This window comes from Perca flavescens, chromosome 18 (genome assembly GCF_004354835.1).
Source record: "Perca flavescens isolate YP-PL-M2 chromosome 18, PFLA_1.0, whole genome shotgun sequence".
Lineage (NCBI taxonomy): Eukaryota > Metazoa > Chordata > Actinopteri > Perciformes > Percidae > Perca > Perca flavescens.
Window position 1 is genome coordinate 19,634,390 of NC_041348.1, and position 21,713 is coordinate 19,656,102.

Genomic DNA, 21,713 nt, shown 5'->3' on the forward strand with positions numbered 1-21,713 from the left:
TATAAAAAGACATGTTTTTATTGTTCATTCTTCATTGAAAAGAACAAAGATGTTTATACAGAAAATTACTCACATTCCTGAGAACACAGATTGATCACAGTAGATGTCAGATGGGCACTGGGGAGTAAGATCATTAGTTTGAAATCTAATTTTTGTTTTTGATTAACAACAGTGGACAGAAAAGACAAAAGATGTCGAACTTCTCATCTTCCTGAGATGTTTAAACACACACATACACAAACCATTAAGTTACTAAGACTGGTGTGGCATCCGAACAATTACAACTTGAGCTGAGGAAGGATTTGGACTTTTGTGCATGTACTGTGCATATTTCTGTGTATCAATTGAGCTCTAAGAAATGAATGTCAGTAGTACAGCATTTCAGTTGCCTCAACAAAACAAGCTTGAAATCAAGACACAAACACAAATTCTTCCCCTTGGCAATATTAAACACTTGTGGGTGTATTTATGTCATGGAATATTGATTTATGGCAAATATCAATATGGTTATATATAATTGGCAACCGCATAAGAAAAACACTAATAAAGATATTACTTCAAATTTGACAGCCTTCCCCCTCACTCGACCTGAGTAGACAAATAAGAAAACAGCTCCCTCTAGCTAACCACTGGGCTCATTGCATCAAAGCAGCAGCTGCTTTTCAATACTTAATACAGCAGGATTTACAGAACAAAAATCCCACGTAAACCGAATAGGAGCTGGGCCTCATCTTTACTGTCATAAATCTATAATTAGCTGGGTAAAATTGTCTCAAAGAAGAAGAAAAAAACAACTACACATATAATAAACATACTAAGGATGGGCATTTTTTTATATTTTCACAAAACAAAAATGATTAAAAGATGGAAACAAGTCAATAAATCCAACAAAGACTACAGTTAAAATACTTTCTACAATACACATGAATGAGCTTCTGTGTGTCTTAGTTAACAACTCCGCTTTAAAATAATATTGCAAATTATATTACTAGTAGTCTAGCTATCACTGCTGCATCAGGGAGAAATTTGGAAGAAAAATGTCAGACTAATCATTTTTGTTTTTTGCATTGATAAAAAAACAAACAGAAACTCAATAGAGTGACGCTCACAGTTTTTTTTTTAAATGTGCACAAACCTTAAAAGGGCCTAATGGAGAATTTTGTTCCTGAACACCCTGTAATATGCTGTCTGTGCTTCTGTTACACTTGACATGTTTCAGCCGGACATCATAAAACTGCTTCACATTAAGCCGACATGCACGTAAAGATTTTTTGTTTTGTTTTACAATTTCCAGTAATCAGTAGTTCATAGAAAGTGTTTCTTACCACAAACAATTTATCTTCTTGTCAGTTATAATAGCATATTTTATATTCCCTTAACACATATGCACCCAGACAGTCAAGTATATAGAGATATCACCCTGTCATTTCACATTTCTTATTAAAGCTAACTCTCCGTGTGTCACGCCCTCATCTCTGCCTGAGTTCATATGACTTCCACACTGACAGGTGAAGCATTCAAACTCTACTACCTCTGCATCATATACATTTCAACGTGTTCACCTGCATATTTTCTCCCACAATGTTTTTCTACAAATGACTACTGTTGCAATAACTACTTATTTTTCTGTTTAAAGAACAAATATAAATGTCAGAAGGTCTTAATACAGAGAAAATGAAAATGTTCCTTTTTCACAAATGGAATGAGAAGGCTAGCAATTAGCACAAATTTGGCAAGGGGAATAGACACAAAATCCCAAATCATATTCTAAATTCTAACCTATTTCTTGAAGAAATTAAAGATACATGTATCATGCCCATCCCTAATATATACTTTTGCTTAACCAAATGTAATCCTATTTTGAAAACTATTTGTCTACTAATATACATAAACCTTTGCAATATAAAGTAATCTTTGTAAATATAGCATTGTATATAAAATTTAAAAAGCATGTCAAACTAAAATGAAAGGCTTTTAGAAGTAGATTGGAGCAAATTATATAAAGACAATATTGTACAGGTCAGCCTCCCATCAAGGTATGTCTGTCTGAATGTAACATGTTGCTTCTTCAATCAGTAACCAAAGAGTTAAACACAAGTAAAAATGAGAAAGTAAAAAAAAGAAAAGTGGCTCAACTGTAAACACAATGAACACTCTTGCTTGTTGTGACCAATTTTCAGTGGCCAAACTCTTATTATGGAGGAGCAATTGTGCTTTAATTAGGTGTAATGACATAGGAACTATAAACACATTTAGCACAGTCAACAAAACACAGAGTAACGCAACTAAATAATGGTCATTACTTTACATTTCAAGTTAATCATTCTGCTGAGCCAAAACGCCAACCGAAACATGAATGGAAGACAAATGTACTTTCCTGCATATCGGGCATCTACTCAAAAAAGAAAGGAAAATGAGTACAGATTGTCTCAGGTCTGAATATATATTTGTGTGTATATTGTGTATTATAATTTATACCTGATCTGCTGACTCAGCCTCTCATTTATGACCATGAAAAAACAACTCTTCTGTGCAGCTCCAGAGGGAATGTTAATAGTTCGCAACTCTTTCTCCTCCTCAAATCTAGCACAGCAAAGTCATCTCAAAACATGCTGTCCCCTCCGGAACTGTCTCAGCTTCCTTTTCCTCTTATACTCAAAGTATGCCTGTGCAGCCTTACCACAACTTTAGCGGTTAAGAAAAAACAACGTGGTAAAGCCTGACATGTAAGAGTCTAATACCAACGTACACCAACAATAAAATGATGAGATGAAACAAGATAATAGTTACTTTATCTCCCTCATCAGTATTCAACTTAGGCTTGAGTCTAATGTGATTTGCTTTTTTTATGATGTTGGACTGAATTTCAGAGAGCTATAGGTGATTTACTTTACTATTTATTTCACTTTTTGTCATACTCAGGGCCAAAAAAGTCCTAAATACTGTACCAAACCCCCCCCAAAAAAAAACAGTTTTAGTAGACTGAGAACCTCAAACATCCATAACCTGACAAACTTCACCTTTAGCTTACCTATTAACCATAATTTAGAAAGCAAACATACATGTTAAAAAAGACAAATACACAGTTTTGGCACTACTCTACGAGGATTTCCTCAGTCTTAATGGGTTCCAGTGGGGTGCCAGAGTTGGACAAATCAGAGCCTTCATCTTTGGAGAACTCTTCAGGCTGGTGCAGCATCCCTGCACCCGTGTTTCCCTGCAGCCCCACTAATCCCCCTTGAGTAAAACACAAGTGTTTGATCACCTCATTGGGACTGGAGAAGGTGGTTGCACAAATGTTACACTTGTAAGGCTTTGATGAGCCCAAGAACATTGCCTCCATCTGGCTGCTGTCGTCACCTGCAGCGCACAGTTCCATGCTCTGTCGGTCCACCATGGTATAGGTGTCGGCCCCCTGGTTCAGGCACACATGGCGGGCTGCTTGGTTGGCCCGGCAAAAGCTCTTGCCACAAGCGCTGCATTTGAAGGGCTTGCCCGTGTGGATGTACATGTGCTCACGCCAGTGGCTCTTTTGAATAAACTTGCGGCCACAGGTGGAGCACTCGTACTTCCTACGCTTAACTTCCCTGTCCAAGTCGGCACTCTCCAGGTTGTCGATGTCCGCAATGTCTGACGGAGGTGGCGTGTCTGCCTGAGAATGTAATCCTCCCACCCCCCAGCTGGATGTGGACACCTCTGCTCGGGGAGAGTCCGAATTGGTACCTGAAACAGGTGTTTGCTCGCTGTCACTGATTATCTCTACTGCTGTAGTGGCAGCCAAGGCACTTGACCCTGCCTTGAATCCTTTCAGGACGCCCTCCAACTCTAGCATCCTATGTTCTCTAGTCATGACAGGTGAGAGTGCATTGCTGGGCTCAGCTGGCGCCTGCTGTAGAGCATGGGTGTGTTGGAGGAGATGCTCTCTCAGCAGGCTTCTCTGGGTGAATCGACTCCTGCACAGATGACAGGAGTAATGCTTCCTAAAGGAGGAATTCCTCTTCATGATGCTGGGTTTTACATGGAGGATGGCACTGGCTGAGGAACCATCTGCACTTAGCAAGTCCATACCCCCCTCCTCAACTGTAGGCTTCGTGCCGCTGGTTGAGGCCTCCATGTCTGGGGGTGAGGAAGTTAGCTTGGATAGTAAGGAATTTGCGTACGAAGCTGTGGCAGCTGCCGTGGACGGATACTTCCCTTCTGAGCTTGGCTGCTCCATGTCAAAAGGTGAGGAGAGCTGCCGTTGAGTGGACAATCTAGCTGACAGCCCTACCTGTTGGTCAGAGATCTGGATGCCGTAGAGGGAAGTGGAAAGGTTGATGCTGTGCTGCTCAGGGTGTGAATACACAGACTGGCTGGCCTCCTGCAAGAGTGGATAGGCATGCAGGAATCTGACCCCCTGCTCCAGCCGTGCAGGGTCTATTAACTGGGGTGCAAGCTTGCCCGTGTACATCAGGTTGAGGAGGTAGCTGAAAATATCTGGCTGTATGTCAGCAGCCTTCAGGCGCACACAGTCACTGAAACACAAAAGACATTACAGTTAACTTGCATACGATGTCCAACGTTTTGAAAAAACTTGCATGTAAATAAATCGGTTTGGGTCTGTATGGCCTTCGGTGAGGGAACCCCACCATAACACATTATCATGGCAGCACTAGTCTTGCATTGCCAGACCTATCTCCAAAGCGCTGCGTCAGCGCTGGAGTATGGTCAGGCTACTATTATCGGATAGGGGGAAAAGCACTCTGGCTTGTTTGCATTTCTATAAACCAATCACAACAGATATCATGTTTTGATTTTAATGCCCTTACAGACCCTCCAATTTGTCACCTCAATCCATTTCATTGCTCAAACAATGATATTAGTTGCGGGTCATACAAGTGAGTGTTATTTTGACATGGTATTTGTAGGTTTTGGAACCGGAATTTGGTGTTTGGTGTCTTAGCTTGGTATTGAGCTTGTCTGCCACTATTAATAGGCTACATTCTTCCTGTACCTGTCCTGATGAATGAAGAGCATTCTGAAGTAGTTGGAGAAGGCAGCAAGGACAGCTTTGTGGGCTTTGAAGAAGACATCTCCTATGGCCACAGTGCAGTCGCACAGGAAGCCAAACTCCCTCTGAGCGTTAAGCTGCTGCAGCAGGATAAGACCATGGTTGGCCAACTCCATTCTTCAACCTGCACAAAAGACACACACACACACACACACACACACACACACACACACACACACACACACACACACACACACACACACACACACACACACACACACACACACACACACACACACACACACACACACACACACACACACACACACACACACACACACACACACACACACACACACACACACACACACACACACACACACACACACACACACACAAATGAATTTCCTGTCTGGAAGGAGACCAGAGTTTATTGTGACCACAAAGTGTCAGGACTCAGGGGGGATCTAACGGCCTTGTAAAGGCCAGCTTTTAACACAACAGTGAAGAATCATTTTGTAAAACTGGAGACAATAAATCTAGCACTAATGTCAGAAAATTATGCCAATCAATGATGTGGCTCAACAAAACAAAAACATCCCCGGTTTATTTGTTCATTGTATTGTACAAGTGGGTATTTGCACGTTTTGCAATGGTGCATAAGAGCAAAAACAAGTCATTTTTTCATTCAAATTTCTACCAGGACATCAGAGATGCAAAATATTAATGTGTCTAAATAAACTTTGAACATATTTTTTAATCAATGACAACCAGTGTGTTCAAATTGGTTGCTATACAGGTTAAATATCCTCTAATGTTCACCCTGCTTTAATAGAGATCCACTTTGGTTCTAAAGAAATTGAGCTACAGAGTTCTGGCCCCTAAATATCAGTGAGGGACACTGAAAACAAGTAGATAACATAGCTTATTTTCACTACAACTCTTGTCTTTGGGGAAACATCCTTTTGCATTGACTTGGTTCAGATAGAGCCCAAGCCGTCCAAACTCAATCTTAAAAAGGGACATTTCAGAGCTATGCATGTTCTGCTGACCAATAAGATGGGTGTAGTTGACCCTAAAGGTCACTGGGAGACTACAAGGGCTTCAGGCCATCACATGATGGGGGTTATGGGTGTCGACACACATTCCTGAAGCAGAACTGGTTCTACCCCCTTCATGAATCTCCAAACACTTTCTCCACACCACAGAGCCTAAGGTATGAAGCTACAAAGACTGGGAAGATGATGGATACCTCATCAACCAATTTACCTCAGATAATCAGAAACATAACTGCATATCCCCTGCTGGTTACAAAAACACTGAAAAAGCACCCTGCACATATGCAAAGATGTTAGCATTTTCAATAACAATATCAACTTTACTGCATTTCTTGTTAAAGGTTTTTGCCAGTAGGTTATCGTCTCTTCCCTGTAAAGTCAGTATTGTTTTACAATTGTTTGGGATGGCACAACACATATTTACTGTTTGAGGTTTTATTCATTTTAATGCCTTTACTTCCTCTGTGCTCAGGTCCTTTGGCTGTATTCTCATTTAATCTGCCAGTCTGTTTTTCTTTTGTAAAGCACTTTATAAGATTGTTAAGAAAAGTACTATATAAATAATGTTTATTTTCAATATTACTACTGTCTTTTATGGTATTGCCCCCAAAAAGCTTTCGTTTTGTAGTGTTACTCCAGAACACACGAGTATTTTTGGTGGCTCCCACAGATCTAAAGAATATGTGCCCGATTGACACAACTATTGATCATGTGAATTCAACTTGTATGCACATGATCCATTAAGTTAGCCACGGTACCATGTGTAAATCAATACCATAGACTGTATGAAACTACATCAATACCAACTTGTTTGCAACAATAAAGCACCGCCTTGATGTGATGTAGACACGTGGAACAGTTACTTCCGTAGTAAGATTTTATGTTATTCTGAAAATACACCGTTAAAACTGTCTGTGAGGAAAGCACGCGAGGAAGGTAAACACGCTAGCGGAATAAAACAGTTCAATGATGCAAATAGAAAAGCAAGCTAGAGCACATAAAGCATCGTAACAGAGAGCATACAAAACGAGCGAGCCTAGACTGACTCCTGCCTCTGGTCTCTCTCGGTTGCTATTGCTAGCGCGAGAAAACGGACATGCGCGGGCGGGCGCGCGCGCACAACGCACACACACATGCAGGGAAAGCGAGAGACGCCAAGGGGGATGGGGTTGGTCACGAATGCGTTTCTTTTAACTTCCCCGTGACAATTGCAGTTAGCCGAAGCGTACACAAGTAACCATATAACGTAACGCCACCAGTAAACGAATGACTACCTAAGTATGTAGAAACAAACAACGTACCTGCAAGCCGTTTAAATCCGTGGAGTTTGCCGTGTCGCCGTTGTTTGTTTGTTACCGGGGACTCGTTCGTCCTCTCTGGGCTCGCAGCAGCTTGTACTGTTCCTTGCAAACGCAGCATTCGTTGTCGGCGGCGGAGAGGGTCGTCCGTCGTTGTTTTCCGGTTAGGGGTTTTACGTTACAATCACATGACTGTGGGTAAAAACCAGCCAAAAAACAGCCGTTGTAAAATCCGTTGAGCAAGGGGCGGTTGAGTTAACGTTAATTTCCCGCACTGTAACCGCCGCGAGATCAACCCCCTCTATCCAGCTTTTTTGACAGCCGGTGAGTTTGAACATTAACAGCTACGCTGACTCGCCGTATGATAGTTAATCGCTCTGTATCTGCCGTTAACGACACGTTAAGCCTGAAACCGAAGTGTGGCTGTGAGTCTATCATGTTGACACACTGAAATAACGAAATAGCATAGCTTTCCCCAAATTTGCATCTGCATTTTCGGTTGAAGCTAAGCCGATAGTTTTCAACAAGTTAAAAGGAACTAATTTACACATCGATTTAATGTGATGCATATTATTTTTTAAATATATTCAGTGGATATAATGCCAACATCAAAGCAAGGATGTGGCCTTCATAACACTAATATTAAGATATTCAAATATTCAAATCTAGCTAGCCTATTTGACCATATGTGACATTTCCCCTTTTGAATCCTAGGCTACATAACTAATGAGTAACAGACACAAGAATTATGATTATATTGATACAAAATATGAGGTCACAAATGTATAATATCTCTAATAATATTTCAACAAGCTTACAGTAAATTTGGCTGTGAACTCTTTTTAAGTGACATTATGTTGAATTATTTATTCTCTGATGTTTTGTTCTCAAATGTAATGTGAAAACTACAGTAAGGCAATTAAACAAGGTGTGTGTGTGTATATATATATATATGCAGTTATGAAGTGCTTTATATAAACTTAAGATTTTAAAGGATAATTGATCAAGCTCATATTTATTTTGTTTTTTGGTGGAACTGGATTCATCCTTGACAAGGCTTTTATTTTACAATAGGCCTACCTGGGGAACCAGGATGTGATGCCCATTTAAAACTCTCATTAACTGTATACAGGCTATTGAATTCAAGCTTCGTTTGACAGTGGACCACCAGTAAATACTAGTTTGTAGTTTATACATGTCACTGTAACAAGATTATTATGTTTTGATGTCAGATTATCTGTTGTCTGGTCAGCCCTTAACTGTTTTCTTTCTTTAATTTGTGAAGAAAGTGAGGTTTCAAACACATGTGTAAGAGTGCAAATAATGGCAGATACATTTATAAACTCATGCCGATATCTACATCGGAAAAAAATACTTTTACTCAAAAGCTGAGATATTAGAGCAAGCACAACAGCACTTAACAAGCGAGTTAACTTGAAAAAACCAAAACAATTTTTTGGGGTCGTTGCTTTTTTATTGTGAAAAGCGTAATTACATCTGCTTGTACATGCTAGAGTCTTCATTACAGCCATTATTTTGTGATCCAAGAAAGGGCTGCCTGCCATAAAAAGCCTGTAAATTGAGCAACTCAAACGTTTTTTCTTTGAATAGAAAGAAGTGCCAGAAGAGGTAGTAGGCAGTGGAGGTCTTGGAAATAGATTTGAAACAGACCACACATTGACTGGCACTGGAAGTGTATGAGGACCTTTTGCACAAATGGACTTTGGAGTCACATCAATTTTTTGTCATCAGATGTTGCCCCAGTGTAAACACCATTTTTCTTTCCCAGAACTGTCATTACAGAGTTGCATTTCAGCCTTTGGACAGGGAGTCCGCAGGAAGACCAGACTAAGCACATTGTAGCTCTCTGAAAAGGCTTGCTCGACAGGCAGGGAATAGGTGGAGAGATTTTAAGGGAACCGAAGACATGAGACGTGTAAACAGGGTCTTAGAACCTTAAAGTCTCTGTCCTGTCAACAAAAAACAGACCTAGATCTGATCCTGCACAATTTCACTGAAACGAATAAGCTAAACAAAATATAGGCCTGTGGGGTACAAAAATGTTTACTTTGTTGAATGGCCCACAGCAGGGTTTATTGAAAGAAGATAAACTGTTACCAAGCTGGCTCATTGTTTTTTTTTTTATCAATATCAATTATAATCAATATATTTTTATGATAATGCTCTACCATTAGGACTTAGGATAAATGAGGAAATCCTGTCTGCCTCTGTTCATATGGCTTTCTTATGCCCTATAATCCTCCTGTGGAAGAAAAAAAAGAGACTGGACTTTCAAATGACTGCCCTGCCACTGATTTCCAGTAAATTGATTTTTCCTGCCTAATGCATATTCAAAAAATACAACACAGTCTGCATGTAATTGTTTAAAACATAAAAAGGTATAGCAAGAATTGCATTAGGCCAGGACAGAATTTACACATAGGCTAACTTAGTTGCTCAAAATAAATAGCCTAGGCTACTCCACAAGCCTACTGTTGCATGAGACGACTGTGTGGTGAGCTGAAACACCTGTTTAAACAGGACCTTTAACGTTAGCTGCCGCCCTCCCCACCCCCACGTCCATGGCCTGTTTTGAAACCGGAGTGGTGAGTCACTCCTCTCTCGGTTTGGAAAAACAGATCCGGCCAGGCTGGGGCCCGGCGGGGGGATGGGAGGCCGGCGGTGGATGAACACCGGAGGTGGACGCAGCTGGACTCCCACTCCCAAGGACCCCACATCCTGACAACGGCCCGCCGTGTTCCCATAGTGACCGGGGCTGATCTGAGAGGGAAAAAAACACCGCCAGAATGAATTGCTACGCGTGTTTTCCCAGCCTACTAATCGTGGGTGCAGGCAGTCATGTTCTTCAAAAAGAGAACCAAGAATGGAGAGACCTTCCCGTTTCCAAACTCACAAATGGACCGTAAACCTCATGTGATTACTTTGTTGACGTGATCTTATATAAGGGAGGATCAATGTGGGCTGGGCCTACTTTTTATCCTTTTATTTTAGGACTTTATACTGGAGTGGAAACTGATAAGCAACAAAAAACGTTCTTCAAAACAGATATAGTTTTTTAGATAGATAGATAGATTATTAATATTAAGATATTAGGCCTAGGCTATTTATTTTAAAACTCACAAATGTGCACACTAAGTCCATAGCCTACATTCAATTATAGGCCTATATATTATTATATATTAGCCCAGTAGCCTATTAAATCAGGGTCTACGGCAGAGACTCACTGTAATGCCTATGGCTACTCTTACCAAAATCCTACTCTACCCCCTCCTTCTTTTCCCGCCAAAAAGCCTTGGGATGGGGGGGAGGGCTGCATTTTTTCTGATAGAGCGAATCACAGTCTCCATGACAACCGTTGCTCTGGACAACAAGGGATGCTCGGGGTGCTGCCGCAACAACTGCCATGCGCAATGCGGCAGCGGGTACCGCTCTTTGGTCCAGACCTAAAAGACTCATTTTGAAGTCTTTAACACTGAAAGCTGATGTGTGGCACGACAGCGAGTTACATTAAACTAAACAAGGCACCATGCAGCAACATGTAAATTGTATCTGTCACATGATGTGAGAAATAGACTACAATTTATTTGATTGATTGATTGATTGATTGATTGATTGATTGATTGATTGATTGATTGATTGATTGATAATCATGGGACACACAACTTGCCAACTTTGCAGTTTACAGATTAACCGCTAGATGGTAGCATCGTATCCTAAATAAAACCTAAGTCTACAAGGAACCGGAAACAAATATTAAAATGTTAAATATTTGTTACCAGAAAAATACTGTCTATGGAAAAAGAGGATGGAAAGCTTAGAATCTGCTTTGCCACGTAACGTCCACAAAGAGATAAACGTTACGTCGCGGTTCAAGCCTTAAGCAGACTCCTAAACATTGTTCCTGTCCTGGAAATTGTATCGATAAAGTTTGAATTTGAACCGTCTATCACTGCTAAAATGATGGCGGCTGATCAAACTGTGGACGGAGTTCCTCCTTCACTGTCTGCTAAGGTGGTTGGGTATGTTGACAGCTGATATAACACCTTTGTCACCATGTTAAATCATTTGGCTAATTGCACTGCTGTATTAAAACAGCTAAGTTAGGACTGTCGTGTTCAAACCAGCAGTAGCATTAGCTTGTTGTTAACAGAAATTCATTAAGTTGGTAATAACTAGCTAGCTAAGTGTAACGTTACACAGAAGGTTGTACACATGTAACATATAAAGCTGACTCGGTAAACTTAATTATTTGTTTACGGTTCGTTATACCAGCAAGTATCATTTCTGCAGTCGAAATGTCTGAAAAGTATGGCTAACGTTAACTTTGCATCTTGCTAGGTTAATTAGCTTACTAGTGCATACACTTGCTATAGTATAAAGAAGTGTCGGTGTAACATCAATGGCTAACATATCGTTTCTCTGCAGGTCATTTGCCTATTTGACCGTGAGAGACAGATTGCCGACCATCCTGACTAAAGTTATAGACACAATACATCGCAACAAAAACAAGTTTTTTGAAGAATATGGAGAGGTAAGAATTGTTAATCAGTTGAATGAGAGATGTTTTCTTTAACTACATCCGGAATTATGAGGCCCATTTGAAAACTTGAATTTGGTCTTGCGTGTTTCCTCTTTGTTTTCATGCAGGAGGGTATTCAGGCAGAGAAGCAAACAATAGGTCTGCTGTCTAAGATGAGGAATGAGCTGCAAACTGATAAGCCAGTACTAGCACTAACGGACACTCTACAAGACGCAGAGTACTGGAACCAGTACCTGCAGAAACAACAGAAACTGCAAGGAGACGAGGAGTCCGTCAGCTGGTTCAAGTCTCCTTGGCTTTATGTGGAGTGCTACATGTACCGCAGGGTACAGGAGGCCCTGTGGCTCAAGTGAGAAGTATTTTCATCTTTTAATAGGAACTATTGCTGCACATATGTGATATGTCACTATATTTGTTTAGATGCAAAGGAAAAATCATAGGACAAGTTTTTTTTTAATATGATGTTAGTCACATTGGAATGCAAAACAATGGCAACTTAAGCTGTCCAGTTCTGCTTTCACTCTGTTGTTTTAAAATAATTTAGTATATTGTTACTGCAAAATTGAGTGTTATCATTCTCATTATTATAAGAAGTATTCAAGGATATTACACATGCAGCTTTTCTTGTTTATCTACTGTATATTGGGTTCTAGTTCTCCTCTAGTCATGATTTTATTTGTACTTTTATATTTCAGTCCTCCCATCAGTGACTATGACGTGTTTAATGAGGGAAAGACTCAAAGCTTTTTTGAGTCTCAGCAGGCTATGATGGCCTTATGTACATACTTGGAGGGAATCAACAAGAACATGGAGGATCTCTCCAAGAATCAGCTGTTGGAGCATTTTAACAAACTGCTACAGGTAAGGATCTTCTATACCAGCTTAATACATGACAATCAAGTAAGTGAAGTTAAAAGCTGCACTAATCAATTTTTATATCAACAATGGTTCAAATGTGATATGTAATGTAAACGGTGCTTGTATTGACAAACTCATAGATAGGCCTATTTATTACCTGACTCTTAAGTTCCCCTCCGCTCTACGGAGCATTTCAACATTTATGGCCTTCGATGTGATGAATGAATAAAGTCCTACAAAATAATCTGTCCATCCATTTTCTATGTCATTAATCTTATTTGGGGGTCATATGTCAACACATTACAATAGGTTCAGGTTAAAGTTTTTTTATTTGACTCTTCCTAGGTTTCTCTATGGGGAAACAAGTGTGATTTGTCTATCTCTGCTGGCCAAGACAACTCACAGAAGACCAGTCCAATAGATTCCCTCAACAGCCTACAACCCTTCATCTTGGTGAATGACTCCAACATGGTATGGTCAACTCTTATTTCTGCCCAGAGGCCAGGACAGTCAGAGAAAACTACTGCAGTCAGAGTGGACATTGTTCTAGACAATGCTGGTTTTGAGTTATTCACTGACTTGGTCCTAGCAGATTTCCTGGTTTCCTCTGGCCTTGCCCATGAGGTCCACTTTCACGGCAAATCCATCCCGTGGTTTGTCTCTGATGTCACAGCTAACGATTTTCAGTGGACCATCCAGCAGACCATGGCTGCCAATCACAAGTGGATGTCAAAGAATGGTGTCCAGTGGAAGAGCCACCTGAAGGAGGGCGTGTGGTTCTATCATGATCATCGTTTCTGGACACAGCCCCATGAGTTCTGTGACATGGCAATGGATGCTCCGGACCTGTACGCGACCCTGCAGGGGGCAGACCTGCTGCTGTTTAAAGGTGATCTCAACTACAGAAAGCTGACGGGGGACAGGGACTGGGATTACACAGTGGGCTTCAGTACTGCACTGCAAGGTTTTGGACCTGCACCACTGTGTAGCTTGCGGACTCTCAAGGCCAACGTTCAGGTCGGTCTGCAGCCAGGCCAAGGGGAGAAGCTTGGCTCCCAAGATCCAGACTGGATGACCAGCGGCAAATACGCTGTAATTCAGTTCTACGGCTCAAAGTCAGAACAGAAGGACTGACCCCAGGATCTCGCTGGCTTATGAATGCAAGATGTGCATTCATAAGAACGTTACAGTAAGAAGTACCATAAGAAGGAGTTACCTTTTAAGCCATAAGACCATTAAGTTACATGAGTTTGTTAAATGGTATCTTTGTTCTCATTGTTAGTTAGTACTTCATCATGTTTGATACAGAAATACAGTTGCAGAAATATATATTAGCTATTTTCACAACACATTTGTACCATGTCGTCCTTAAAATGTTAGCACTTAGATCTAATGATTCCCAATGATTTCATCACAATGTTTACAGTGACAAATTAATCTTCGAGGTAACAAATTAGGGTTGCTTGATATTGCAAATAGGCTTATGTGTTGTGCACAATATATTAAGTCATAATGTTTACAGGTTAGTGTAGAGGTTGTGAACAATTGGGTAAGAATTGGGCTTTATAAATCTTAAATACTTTTCTTTTTTTGCATACAGTTGAGGAAAGTGATGATAAATGTAATATATAGTTATTTTTATTTTAACTCAGCTAGGGTTGATTTACTGTTTCACTCAGTGTCATTGATATGCATGCATCGAAACAGTTCATGACATTCATTTGATAACGGTTTTGATCAGTTTGAAAGATGGTAGACTGTTATTTCATGCAGTGTAACCCTAACAGTGATGACATGCACTTGTTTTGTTTAAAATGACAACCCAGACCTCTGTATCTTCATAGATAAAAGTGGATGTCTCTGTGCACACTGTTATGTCATCTAAATTCTCATTGTCCATGTCAGTACCTCCAGAGGTGATGTGAACTGGATTCTTCTCAGTGCTGCTGGGGGAAATTATATAATTTTCATAAGTGGGTTTGATTTAATAAAGAATTGCATTGACTGGTCTTCTTTTCCACTGTTGTACTTTGCAAGCATGAGAGCTGAGCAATAATGACTTGATCAACATTAGCTATTGTATGCATCCAGATGGTTTAATCTCAGTCAAGTGCAGCAACAGTATCTTATTTACATGCATACCCTCCAAATATTGTGAACCATTTCACCTAAAATTGTGAGCAAATGCATTTGTACATATTATAATCCATCAGTAGATATCTTAAATGTTCACCAGTAGTGTGACATTTTTTTTAATTGGTGTTTTACAACTGTTGACCTTTCATCTACTTAGTGTCAGGGTGGACCTGAGGCCTATACTACGAAGCAAGATCAACATGCCCTGGATTTCTTTCAGTTACCCCGCTTCACTAACCCTAACAACCGCGGTCCCGCATAAGCTGTGTCTCGACGGTGGTTATCAACTAGTTCAGTCAACCCAGGGTTTCCCAATCCAGAGGCACGCGTTCATAAAAGAGGCGGTGTTTGCACAGCACGACCAATCACAAACATCTACCAGAGCCGCATATTTTACATAAGAAGAGCAAACTATAATTCTACATAAATATGAAGAACACAGACACGGTTTTGTAGGCAAAACGCTATACAGTCGCTGCTTCCTAAAACAGGAGGAAAGCTGGCAAGAAAAATAGGCGACGCTGTAAATGCGTAAATCACAACGCTTATCAATATCACTTCCTCATCAGCCAGGCACAAGATCTGACCATAATTACATTTGTGCTTTCTATAAACTGTTGTTGCTTTAGCCTATTATTTCAGTTGCAACCCTGGCAGTGGTAAGCGATCGTGAGAGCAAATAAAACATAAAAACATAATTCAAACCGATGTGCGCATTGGCGACACGTGGCTCAAGAAGCCGACAAATGGCCGATATGTAATTCGGTCTCTAAATGTTTTAACTTTTATGAGCGCACCTCTCTCTCTCTCTCTCTCTCTCTCTCTCTCTCTCTCTCTCTCTCTGAGCTCCGCCTGATCTTCTATAAGAACGGTGAGGCCGTTATCAATCGAGTATTGATTGGTCAGTAAGCGGTGCTTTTACACCGGTTGCTCTCTGATCTCCAACTTAACCTGCTCCCTACCAGGTTAGGTGTTCAGCATAAGTTACCGCGGCGATTGAACCCGGTAACAACTAATCCACCGTCGTAATACAGAAAACCCTGGGTTGAACCTGAAGTTACCTTGTTAACGCCAAATCTTGCTTCGTAATACAGGCCTCTGGAAAAACAGCCAACAAAACAGCAGGCAATGCTGCCACATGTACATTAGAATTCCAGAAGAAGTTGGCAAAATGATATGGCATCATTTAGGCTGCTGATATGCTTTGTGAATGTTATCTGTAATTAAAATTAAGTCAATTACGGAAAGAAGCAGCCTATCTTCTTGAGCCGTTTAGGTACTGGTTTCATTTGTCACCCTTCGTTTTCTTATGTAACAGTGTCTTCATTTTATTCCAGGGGAAATGATAAACAAATATCTATCATCATCAGGGCTACTTGTTTTCCACTTGACCTGACATGTCCTGAAAATTGGACTGTTAACTCAAGAAAGATGATGCACAGAGAAGAGAAAATAAAGTGCAAAATTTCAGGTTGTCCTCAGTGGGGGAGGTTGTTGCTTGTGATCATCTTTATCTTCATGAATTTCTTGCATTATTGACTGCATGTCAGCTTACAGTTTCACATATAAATAAGTATATTCTAATTCAAGCCCCAAATTGTTTGATGATTTTTATCAGCATCATTTGTATAATTGGATCTGAAATTGATCATTTGAAAATGACCTCTTGCAAATGTGTGCACTCAATTATTTCTACATTGAACTCCTGTTGTAACTGGTTTTATTTTACAATTGCCATGAATGTTAGAAAATAATCCCAACATATTTAGTTTATTAGTGTTTCAGCTCACAAAGTTGTTTTTTTTACCTTGACTCCTGGTCCCAAAACATGCAAGGACTAATAAGATGATAACAAACCTGGAACTTTTGCGCAGTAAACATGAACATTGAGTACTCTGCCCCGTTCCTTTGATTTGTTTAAATATAGTTTCTATTTAATCTATGACTTGACCTAACCTACAGTAATGATTAACTAGTCCATATTGTGGTCCTATAATATATGGCATCCTCCTTTCAATGTAGAGGCACTAGGAAATTATGTGTTTTACTTCTGTCAATATTTTGGTAATGTTTATTAAAATATTTAAGTCATGCAGCATCTGATTAAAATAACCATCAATCATCTCATTTTGGATTCATTGTGTAATTATTGGCTGTTGGAATGAGATTTGACCTCCTGCTCTGTTTGCTGTGTTATGGTGACCTGGCACTAAAACACACCGTGGTTTGGTTATCGATTGGCTGCATCTTTAATTTGTTTATCCTCTTTTTGAACCTTTCCACTGTTTCCATTGTGTCCAATGAGCTAGATTTCTGAGAGTCCGAGAGATGAGAGAGGCAAGCAGAGAGCGAGAGAGAAGACTAAAACAGTCCCCATGTTGCACAGTATGATTCTCGCATGAGAGGTGAGTAGTGTATCATGGTAGATTTTGCCTTTTTTTAAGCCACCGTCATTTTAAACCATTGTCGTAATGTTTCTCATTTTAACAGTGATTTGATTTACTGCAGAGTCTCAGGTGTATTCGATAATCTGGCTACAAATAGACCGGTCATATGTCGTGATGGTAGCATGCTGAGTGTGAGATAAATGAAACAGCTTACTGATAGTTTACAGATGCTTTTTCTCAGGGTACCAGCTGCAATCAGCGGAAGCTTTTCAGTGTAAGATAAAGGTGAAGTTGAAAGAGAGTCCATAATAGTGGTGTGAGGGAGAGAGAGGACAGGAAGGTTATTTAGGAGTCACTATTTCCCTGTCCATCTTCCTCTTTCTTTATCCCACCAACCTCCTACACATTAATGGAGATGTATTAGAAAAAACCTGCTAGAGGTTGGGAGGAGTCTTTTTGGATGTCTTTTTTTTTTTGGAGCTTGGTGGGCGGAAGCTCAAGGCAGATAGAGCAAAAGAGAAGAAGAATAGTGGACCCTTCAAGTTGTCTGTCACTGTTTATTGGAAAGAAGGCACGGGAGACAGAAAGAGAGAAAGCAGCACTCGCCTCCACTCCCCCTCCCGGCAAATGGGAGAGGAAGTCTAAATCATGTTGCATATCAGTGCGGTTGTGCTGTGATGTTGCTCAGACAGAGCCCTCACCTCCACCGTGTGCCCTCTCCAGTGACATGTACCACGAAGAGAGTCGGGGGTCTGGAGGGGTAGCCACTGTGGACTTCCTGGAAGGGACATACGACTATGCTGCCTCCACCCCTGCTCCGATTCCTCTTTACAGCCACTTTACCACTGGCTACTACTCTGCTCCTTTAGACGCCCACGGACCACCCTCAGATGGCAGCCAGTCCCTGGGTAGTGGGCCTACCAGTCCTCTTGTGTTTGTGCCCTCCAGCCCCCGATTCAGCCGCTTTATGCACCCACCCAGCCACCACCATTTGGAAACCTCCTCAACACCCGTCTATAGGTGAGGGAATACAATTTTTCTTTACCAACAGAGAGGAGAAAAGTTTGTGATTAATTAACTAAAAGGAGAAGTGCAAACAATACATCGATATGCACACTCTGTCATGATTTGAATACAAAGTTAAAGAATAATATCCATGACGAAATACATTTTAATTTTTTGTATTTTGTTTATAATAATTCATTTATTTATTTCCTAATTTTACAATATTTTCTCTATTGGCTTGGTGTTTCCCTTTAAGTGGTTGTATGGTATTTTGCCACATAATGAGATTTAATATTTCACTCACTGGCATTCTGTTCAGTCCTCACTATGTAGTTATAAACAAAACATAATTATATAACGGCATTGTTATTTTTTAAATCTTTTACTTTATACAAAACATTGCCACTATCACCATAGAAAGGATTAGGCTTTGTCCTGGTTTCTAATTCCAGAGATTAAGTACTTTGTCAAAGACCTTGAGAAAGGAACAATACGTAAGAAAAACAGAAGTACACGTAGAGATTGCTTCCTGGCTCAGGTGGAAAATAGTACTCTGCTTTTGTCTTTGCCACTGTCAAATTAAAGTTAGTCTGGGGAATGTAAAAATTGTAAATAAGTAGTTGCCGGCTCCAAATTTTTACGATAAAAGACATTTATTAGAGCAATTCTTCTGCACCACAAATTATAATCATTATCCTTAAGTAAAAACTTCTTCCTACTCTTTTTCGGACATGTAATATTTATTTATATTGTTTATGAGAACTTGTATATTGAGGGTTTGTTATATTTTACTGTTAATTTTATTGTTATTCTTGTTATTTGCTTTCTTGTTTTTAAATTGTTACATGTTAGAAATAAATAACTACTACTACTACTACTTTATGAACACACTTACTCATTAAGTCAATTTTCCTCCGCAATAAATAAATGTCAAATAAAGTCAATATGTGAGATAATTTAACAGAGCTGAAATCCACGTCCTGTGGCAGGTCCAGTGTCCCATCCAGTCAGCAGTCAGTCTCCATGGAGGACCAGTACAACACCAGTGACGAGTCATACAGTGTGGGGGAGTCAGGAGCTGGAGCCGGGGCCAGGGGGTTTGAGATTGTCAAAGAGACGCGTTTCTGTGCCGTGTGCAGTGACTATGCCTCTGGGTACCACTACGGGGTGTGGTCCTGTGAGGGCTGCAAAGCCTTCTTTAAGAGGAGCATCCAGGGTAGGTAATCTCTCTGCTTCATCCATTTGTGACCAATGGATGTTATTCTCAAACGTTAGCCGTTTGTGAGAGATTATGTCTAAGAAATGCTTAGACTTGAATAATGTTTCTTACTGTATCTGTCAATGAAACTTATAACCATATGAACACAATTAACAGTACACTAGTTGACTTCGTAAATGGAGCAACATGCCCCAAAAAAATAAGTTTTTCTGTCAGTCAACAAATTCAAAAAATGTAGTGTGGTTTAATCAGGCAGATCTAGTAGGCTCATGGTACAGAAGTGAACTGCCTGTAACCTCAACAGAGAAATTAGCAGTCACACTTGAGCTTGAAAAGGAAAAAGAGGGAAAATATGTGACATGATTATGACATTGTGAAACCGATTTTAAGTTAAGGGAGAATTTCAAGTTTGATTTGTCTTTGTTTCTATTTCACTCACAAGTTTGAACCGTTTTCCTCTCTGTTTGCATCTCATGTCTTTCATATGACATGGTGTACACCCTTTATGTACTGCTGCCTCTGTGTGCAGATAAAAACGTAATCTGCTGTAGGTAGCTTAATCATGTCATTATTAGTATTTTTGAATAATGTTTTCATTCATTTTCATTGGAAATACAATTTTCAACAACCCTTCCAAATGTCAGGAGATTTTCTCATACATCCCCAATTTGCCTTTCAATATACAGTATGTCAGTCTCTCCATGGACATACATTTCGCCATATTCTTGATCCAAGCACCATTTGTAGGTGCCTCCATTTTCTTCCAAATTAGAGCTATAGTCCTTTTTTGCCTGTAGTATAGCAAAATCAATACATTTATATTCTCGGGGCTTCAGATTCAGATTTGTTGGATACAGGTGCAGCAAAATCGTCTTAGGGTCAAGGGGAATGTTCACAGACAAGATGAACACAGTAGTAGTATTATTGATCACCTCTCTCCAGAATGTTTTAATTTTGTTACACTCCCAGACACAGTGCATAAATGTTCCTTTAGCCTCATTGCATTTAAAACAAAGGTCAGGTATATTACTGTTGTGTTTATTCAATTTGTCATGTCATCATATTGACAAGTCTTGCAATGTAAGACTGGTCATAAAGAAAACCAACAGTCTATGACAATGACAAAGCCAAGATGCCACATTTTACATTTTCTACATCTGAGATACATTTAAAATGGGAATAGAGTGTTCCTGGTTATTAAATAACATACATCTGAACTGAACACTGGAGTGGGGGGATTGAAGTAATAGATTTTCTTCCATTTCAGGTCACAATGACTATATGTGCCCAGCAACCAATCAGTGTACTATTGACAGGAATCGGAGGAAGAGCTGCCAGGCTTGCCGTCTTAGGAAGTGTTACGAAGTTGGCATGATGAAAGGAGGTGGGTAGAAAACGCCAGCATACAGCAGATTTCCCATCTCTTCCAAGACCAATCTCTCTTTGTTTTATTTTACATAATTTTCGTTTCTACAATGTGCTGTCTATTACTAAATTTAGTTGGTATTGGTTATCCTGTGTTTTTACTGTCTGCATGTCTGTCTTTTATGACTAGTTTTTTCTTTTGCACTATTTAGCTTTTCAGTATATTGTTTTTATGTCAGCAAAATAAACTAATTTGATTCTCCACTTCTTAACAAATTTCAAAACTAATTGCCATGTATCAACCATTGCTTGTTGCTGAAAGGATCGGCACAAATATGAGAGTGCTGGTGGATGCAGATAAGCCTGAGACTAACTTTAACATGGCCTTGAAGTGATTTCCTCTTAAGGAGTACAACTACTGATTAAAACACCCCCCCGTTTTGTTTTCATACTTCTTGAATCACACAGGCATCCATATAATCTGCACTGCTGGACTTTGTGGTAAAAACGGGATATGAAGTTATGTGTGAGTGATATCAAGAAAAAAAAGCCTGACGAATTTGTTGCAACTGTGTGCATACATGTTTGTGGCTTTTTCTGTTTATCTGCGTGTTATTTTGTATTAAACACTTGCTGTGTGCTTAAGGTGTGCGCAAGGACCGCGGGCGTGTTTTGCGGCGTGACAAACGACGGACTGGCACCAATGACAGAGACAAGGCGTCAAAGGACCTGGCGCAAAGGACAGTGCCCCCTCAGGATGGGAGGAAACGCAGTAGTGCTTGTGGTGGAGGTGGAAAATTATTGTTGACTGGCATGCCTCCTGACCAGGTGCTTAT

The 21,713-nt window shown here is 40.1% G+C and overlaps 3 protein-coding genes across 7 annotated transcripts in view; 2 read left to right on the forward strand and 1 right to left on the reverse strand.

The window, feature by feature from the left end:
- On the reverse strand, positions 1–7,819 carry zbtb2b (zinc finger and BTB domain containing 2b). Its single transcript, XM_028604463.1, has 3 exons — positions 7,350–7,819; positions 4,994–5,174; positions 1–4,514 (listed from the first exon to the last, which is right to left on the reverse strand). Exons 2-3 carry the CDS (start codon positions 5,164–5,166, stop codon positions 3,095–3,097), a joined length of 1,593 nt encoding a protein of 530 aa, XP_028460264.1. The 5' UTR covers positions 5,167–5,174; positions 7,350–7,819; the 3' UTR covers positions 1–3,094.
- The window catches only part of esr1 (estrogen receptor 1), a 23,822-nt gene continuing 9,077 nt past the window's right edge, over positions 6,969–21,713 (forward strand). Inside the window, exons 1-6 of one of the 4 annotated variants that reach the window (XM_028604460.1) lie at positions 6,969–6,984; positions 17,211–17,306; positions 18,012–18,308; positions 19,283–19,509; positions 20,780–20,896; positions 21,524–21,705. In XM_028604460.1, the coding sequence (XP_028460261.1) occupies positions 18,016–18,308; positions 19,283–19,509; positions 20,780–20,896; positions 21,524–21,705 (819 nt within the window). In that variant the 5' untranslated portion in view covers positions 6,969–6,984; positions 17,211–17,306; positions 18,012–18,015. Of the gene's footprint in view, positions 6,985–7,201; positions 7,671–17,210; positions 17,307–17,783; positions 18,309–19,282; positions 19,510–20,779; positions 20,897–21,523; positions 21,706–21,713 lie in introns of those variants that run through there. The other 3 variants (XM_028604459.1, XM_028604461.1, XM_028604462.1) reach the window with 3 other exon arrangements.
- On the forward strand, positions 11,033–14,774 carry dcph1 (damage control phosphatase 1). Of its 2 annotated transcripts, none has more exons than XM_028604464.1 (5): positions 11,033–11,386; positions 11,793–11,898; positions 12,015–12,256; positions 12,603–12,768; positions 13,111–14,774. In XM_028604464.1, the coding sequence occupies exons 1-5, from the start codon at positions 11,325–11,327 to the stop codon at positions 13,897–13,899; spliced, it is 1,365 nt and encodes a 454-aa protein (XP_028460265.1). In that variant the 5' UTR covers positions 11,033–11,324; the 3' UTR covers positions 13,900–14,774. The 2 variants fall into 2 exon arrangements, with proteins under 2 accessions (XP_028460265.1, XP_028460266.1); XM_028604465.1 differs by lacking the exon at positions 11,033–11,386 and adding an exon at positions 11,432–11,602.